The sequence below is a fragment of the Leopardus geoffroyi genome, chromosome B2 (genome assembly GCF_018350155.1).
Source record: "Leopardus geoffroyi isolate Oge1 chromosome B2, O.geoffroyi_Oge1_pat1.0, whole genome shotgun sequence".
Lineage (NCBI taxonomy): Eukaryota > Metazoa > Chordata > Mammalia > Carnivora > Felidae > Leopardus > Leopardus geoffroyi.
This window is the reverse complement of record NC_059332.1, coordinates 1,139,613-1,146,421: the sequence shown is the minus strand read 5'-3', so window position 1 is coordinate 1,146,421 and position 6,809 is coordinate 1,139,613. Positions and strand designations below refer to the sequence as shown.

Sequence of the window (6,809 nt, the reverse complement as noted above, 5' to 3'; positions counted from 1 at the left end):
CTGATCGCATTCACAATTGCACCACGAACCATCAAATCTCTGGGAATAAACTTAACCAAAGATGTAAAGGATCTGTATGCTGAAAACTATAGAAAGATTATGAAGAAAATTGAAGAAGGTACAAAGAAATGGAAAAACATTCCATACTCATGGATTGGAAGAATAAATATTGTTAAAATGTCAATACTACCCAAAGCAATCTAAATATTCAATGCAATCCCAATTATAAGTGTACCGACATTCTTCTCAAAGCTATATCAAACAATCCTAGAATTTGTATGGAACCACAAAAGACCCCATATAGCAAAAGTAATATTGAGGAAGAAAACCAAAGCAGGAGGCATCACAATCCCATACTTTAGCCTTTACTACAAAGCTGTAATCATCAAGACAGTATGGTATTGGCAAAAAAAGAGACACATAGACCAATGGAATAGAATAGAGAACCCAGAATTGGACACACAAATGTATGGCGAATTAATCTTTGACAAATCAAGAATGAGTATCCATTGTAAAAAACACAGTCTCTTTAGCAAATGGTGCTGGGAGAACTGGACAGCAACATGCAGAAGGATGAAACTAGACCACTTCCTTACACCATACACAAAAGTAAAGTAAAAATGGATAAGGTACCTGAATGTGAGACAGGAAACCATCAAAACCCTAAAGGAGAAAGTAGGAAAAACCTCTTTGACCTCAGCCGCAGCAATTTCTTACTCGACACATCTCCAAAGGCCAGGGAATTAAAAGCAAAAATGAACTACTGGGACCTCAGCAAGATAAAAAGCTTATGCATTGCAAAGGAAACAATCAACAAAACAAAAGACTGACAGAATGGGAAAAGATATTTGCAAATGACATATCGGACAAAAGGCTAGTATACAAAACCTATAAAGAACTCACCAAACTCCACTCCCAAAAAAACGAATAATCAAGTGAAGAAATGGGCAGTAGACATGAATAGACACTTTTCCAAAGAAGACATCCAGATGGCCAACAGGCATATGAAAAGATGTTCAACGTCACTCCTTATCATGGAAACACAAATCAAAACCACACTAAGATACCACCTAACACTGGTCAGAGTGGCTAAAATGAATGAATCAGGAGTCTATAGATGCTGGTGAGGATATGGAGAGACGGGAACCCTCTTGCACTGTTGGTGGGAATGCAAACTGGTGCAGCCACTCTGGAAAACAGTGTGGAGGTGCCTCAAAAAATTAAAAATAGACCTACCCTATAACCCAGCAATAGCACTGCTAGGATTTTACCCAAGGGATACAGGAGTACTGATGCATAGGGGCACTTGTACCCCAATGTTTATAGCAGCACTTCCAACAATAGCCAAATTATGGAAAGAACCTAAATGTCCATCAACTGACGAGTGGAAAAAGAAGATGTGGTTTATATATACAGTGGGACACTACTTGGCAATGAGAAAGAATGAAATGTGACCATTTGCAGCAACGTGGATAGAACTGTAAGATATTACGTTAAGTGAAATAAGTCAGTCAGAGAAAGACAGATACTATATGTTTTCACTCATAGGTGTATCTTGAGAAACTTAACAGAAGTTCATGGGGGAGAGAAAGCAAAAAAAAAGTTACAGAGAGGGAGGGAGGCAAACCATAAGAGACACTTGGATACTGAGAGCAAACTGGGGGTTGATGACGGATAGAGGAGAGGGGTACGTGGGTGATGGGAATTGAGGAGGACACTTGTTGGGATGAACACTGGGTGTTGTATGGAAACCAATTTTTCAATAAATAATATTAAAAATAAAATAAAATAAAAATAAAAAATAAATACAAAAAAAGAATAGAGCAGGAAATGAAGCTCAGCTGACCTTTCAAGTTTCTAGTATCAGATGTGCACTCCTAACTAGTTGGAGCCCACTAGATTGGAGGCAGTCTACACACAGCGAACAACTCTGGAAGGAACACATGATGGATTTATCAAGGGGTGTGAGGGTGAAGTGACTGAGGGCTTCAGTGCTGATGGGAACTCTTTTGCTTGAGATCATAAGCTATTTGATAATAAAGGTGTAGAAGTCACAAACTAAGATGTTAAGACCAGGTGGTACTAGAACAGATCATATATAAACAGGAAGATCAACCATCCAAGTGTCCTCAAGGAACAGAGTGCATTGGGGGAACTTCTGGAAAGCAAAAAGCTTTTTAACTTAGAAAAGGTATCTCAGCATTGCCTTTGAACAAAGGAGGACGTTTCTAACTGTTGGTAGAATGCAGTGAAATCATAAGAGCCTGGAAAGTAGGAAATCAGTTCAAATGTTATCACCACTTGCAAGGATAGAAACTCATAGAGGACCCTCATCACAATGGAATACTTATTTCTTACAGAAAAAAGATTTTTTTCATCACGCTCTTGAAGGCCTCCTTCATATCTTTATTTCTAAGGCTGTAGATAAGGGGGTTCAACATGGGTGTAATGATCCCATAGAAGAGGGAAACCATCTTTCCCCAGTCCTTAGAGGTGGATGAAGGTGGTTGTAGATACATGTAGATGGCTGTACCAAAAAAGAGAGCGACCACAACCATGTGGGACCCACATGTCCCAAAAGCTTTTTGTCGTCCTTCTGCTGACCTGATTCTCAACACTGCTTGAGCTATAAAGCCATAGGAAATGAGGATCAATGTCACTGGAATTAGCAGAAATAATGCACTAAAGAAAAAGAGCTCAGACTCAATGGGCTTTGTGTCAGCACACGACAACTTGAGAAGGGCAGGCACCTCACAGAAAAAGTGGTCCACTTCCTGGCGACCACAGTGTGGCATGTTAAGGGTCAAGGAAGACTGCAACACTGAATTACCAAAGCCAGTGAACCACGAGAAGGCTACCACCCTTATGCAGAACCAATGATTCATAATAACTACGTAGTGCAGGGGTTTGCAGACTGCCACATATCTGTCAAAGGACATGACAGCCAGGAGGAGACACTCAGTAGCTCCCAGGGCCAGGAAGATGATGAGCTGTGCCACACAGCCACCGTAGCTGATGGTCTTTTTGTTGCGACAAATATTTGTCAACATATGAGGGACTGTGCTTGTGGTATAGCACAGATCTAAGATGGAGAGATTAGTGAGGAAGAAATACATGGGTGTATGAAGTTTGGGATCCAGAATGCACACCATCATGATGGACACATTGCCAAAGATGGTGAATGTATATGATATTAATAGAAGCACAAACAGGGGCATTTGTAGCCAGGGTCTGTCTGAGAAGCCAAGTAGTATAAACTCTCTTGTGGAACTCTCATTAACCCAATTCATGATGACTCACTTATTTTTCTTCCTAAAAGTATAAAATAGGAAAGTAGTCAGTAGATAATTATTGAAAACTATAATTGAAACCGAACTTACATTAATTATAATGAATGATTCAACACCAAACATAATTGATGGTAATCATAAGTTACTATAAATTTATAGTTTATGAAATATGATATGATTCTCTTAGGTTAGAAAGTAGTTGTGTCTTAGCAGTTATGTTTAACTTTATGAGGTAAATCATTACTTTTGAATGACAAAGTATATAAACGTATATGCAGGGAGCACAGACGATTGTAAATGCCCAAGACATTTCAATTTTTCTCCATTTTGTTATGTGTGCACAAAGTATCTTCAGGTGTACATTAGATTTTGCTGTACAGTATGGTGATTGACACTTACACACATTTGTGCTCATCAAAACAGGTACACTCCTTAGTACCCATATCAGATTTTCACCTGATAATCTAATTGCTACTTGACTAAATGTGGCAGATAGATGAAAATCTACATTTTATTGCTATTATGACTCAGTGAGCATGAATAATCTGCATACCCAGTAGTGGTGAGGGCTAGACCCAAATCCTGGACCTAAAGGCCATTCTTTTTTCTATACCATATCTCCTCCCCTGTATACAGAGAACACAGCAAGACTGATTAAAGACCACATGCCAGTGATTATACACCAAATAGAACAGCAAGAATCAAATAATCAAGTTGATTTTCCTTAGTGTGGAAGTTATCAGTTATCAGATAAGTTATCAGTTAAGAGATAAAACCCAAGTGCACTTAAGTTTCTCAATCCACCTTGTGTTTTTAAATGCAAGGTCATTAGTAGGACTTACACCATTGGAATTTACAAGTGTGAACATAGTGAGTGATGCTAGACAGAGAATAGGGTACTGTAAAGGAGGGTAACATGACAGGAGAGACCTACCTCACACTGGGTGGAACAGCTTTTACAGCAGGAGAAGCACTGGCCGCTGTGCACCTGCAGCAGCTTGAGGAGAGAAGGCATGAAGAATTTAATTCCTTCCATTATATGTGGGTTAAATTTCAGCGTTTTAGCTACAGATGCACATTATTCCTTGGTAAATAACACCTTCAGTGGAAAAATGCAAGAGGAAATGAGATTTGACTTTGGTTTACATGTAAAGTTGAATTTTTCTCAGGAAAAATTATGATACATAAAGATAAAAGATAAATGCAAGGTGGAAAAAATGTGTGGTGTTTATGTCAAAAATGATAACTGTCTTAAAACATACAGAATTACTATATAATAATTATGAGACAAGATAAAAAACCCAATTAAAAGTGAGCAATTGACTTAAATGAGCAATTGGGGAAGAAAAAATAAAGCAAGTTTAAAAAGAAAAGATATATGATTTTTCTATCAATAAGGAACAGAAATCAAAATTAACCAGGAAATGTCACATTGTATAATGATTTGGTAATGTTAGAAAAAAATCACCTTTAAAAGTTAGCTGTTAGAAACACATCCTCAGGATATACCACCTGCCTACATTTATTCTTAGCTGTGTGAGTGTGAGCAAAGGAGAACGTCCTTTTGCCACATTTAGAACAAATCGCTATACTGATAATAAGGGGTCCTGTGAAAGCCAAATGAGGCACTGCACACGTCAGAAGTCAGGACGGTGCTGGAGACAGCAAGCTTCACTGAGTGTGAGCTTCTCATCACTTACAGTATCACTGACATCCATCATTAGTGCTAATTATTAACATCGTGATGGGCCATTGTCTCAGCTTGGCATGAATATAAGAACAGAACCAAATTATTGTTGGTGGTGCCAACAATTATTGTAAGTTCATAATTTTATGAAATGATTAAACATATATGTCACGTTTTCTTTGCTTCTAGCATAATACTGAGAACATGGTTTCCAGTAAATGGAAGTCAAGTCAATGGTTAGTAGCAGGTGCTGGCTTATCTGAAGGGCATGGGCTATAAGAGGACTCTACTCAGCTGCTGTATTTTCTCCAATTTTCATGTGTTCTGCTCTACCCAAGTGTCATATGTCAGTGTGATCTGCTCATTCCGATTGCTCTTTTCCATTATCAGAAAACTGGACTCACCTCTTGACAAGCACACATTCATTTTGCTGTCATCTTACCTCTTTCCTATTCACATATCCTGCAGTAATCAAAACAAACCTTAAATACCACTAATTCTTTTTTTGCTTAAAAACATATCCCTCTGACAGTTCTAATGCATGGAGATAAGATGGTGAAAGGTACATTCTGAATGGTCAAATGATAACTAAGGTTGTTTGAATCACTGAAAATACTTGACATCCATTTTAAGATTCCTAGGAAACAAACTGAACAGTGATTATTTAAGCAGAGGTAAGAACGTGGGTGAGGTGAGTAAGCGACGGAATTCCCTGCTGCAGCCAAGACTCACCTTCCTTCCAAGTGTCAGAGAGATACCCCTGCCTTTCTGTGTGCATGTTTCAGAGATGGTTGGTAAATGGAGAGCCTCTTTGAGCTGTCAACCCTTGTGACATTCTTATTCAATGACCTTTTCCTCACAGATTGGAACGATATTAGCATGCAACCTGGGTTGCATCACAAACATAGAATATGAGTAAACTCCTTAGGATGAAATAAAAATGGTTTATAGGTATGTGTTCAGTCACTGGGGCCTATGTTTGATTGACGCTGACTATGCTCACCACATTCCTAGCAGAGTTTACAGTGGGAAGCTGATTTCATAGATATCTACAACATCAACAGAGCCCTTTAAGAAAGGGCTACCTATTCCCACAGTGCCGTGTCTTCTATCTTGGCCCTAGGGATTCCAGGGTCCCTCCAGTTTAATTGGTCATTGTGTCCAGAGAGGAAATAATGAACTCTATTCCCAACTGCACTGGCAGGGTAACACAGGCCCACAGGTGGTTCACAAATGTTAAAGCTAGGGGGAAGATGCTAGTCATGAAACTTAAACCACAAATAATGAGTTTAGAGATGTTTACTCAGGACAGCACAAGGCTAAATGAACTTATAGCCCAAATTCTGTTAAATGGTCTCATGGTCAAAGAGTGAGCCCACACTTAGTGTTTATGGAAAGAAGTGTTCCTATTGTTCCTTGAAATTTGTATGCAGGTGTTTAGACTACACCTGCTAGGGATATGCAGCATAAATAACTATATCAAACAGATTCAACACATGTAAATTTTCATCTTGAAGTTTAAGGTTGGCATGAATCCACCAGGGCAGAGCTAGTAGAATGATGGGGGATTGCAATGGAATAGATTTTGAAGATAAGTTGATTTCTGCAATTAATAACTTAATATGTACTCACCTAAGATTTTGGTAAAATAAAGAAAACTGAAATTACATTGAGCACCAGCTTAGATATAGACTAAAAGTCACTTTTTGAAATTTTATTATATTTATTTTCACTTATTTTTATTTTGTATATAATGTATTTTACGAATTATAAAATCGTATATAGAATATAATCATTACTTATATTATAACATTTTCTTTTTTTTTTAATTA

General features: G+C 38.1%; 1 protein-coding gene across 1 annotated transcript; it reads right to left on the bottom strand.

Moving 5' to 3' along the window:
- Positions 1-1,981: 1,981 nt before the first annotated feature.
- On the bottom strand, positions 1,982-3,331 carry LOC123609666 (putative olfactory receptor 2B3). Its single transcript, XM_045500841.1, has one exon. The coding sequence runs from the start codon at positions 3,288-3,290 to the stop codon at positions 2,355-2,357; it is 936 nt and encodes a 311-aa protein (XP_045356797.1). The 5' UTR covers positions 3,291-3,331; the 3' UTR covers positions 1,982-2,354.
- Positions 3,332-6,809: the final 3,478 nt, after the last annotated feature.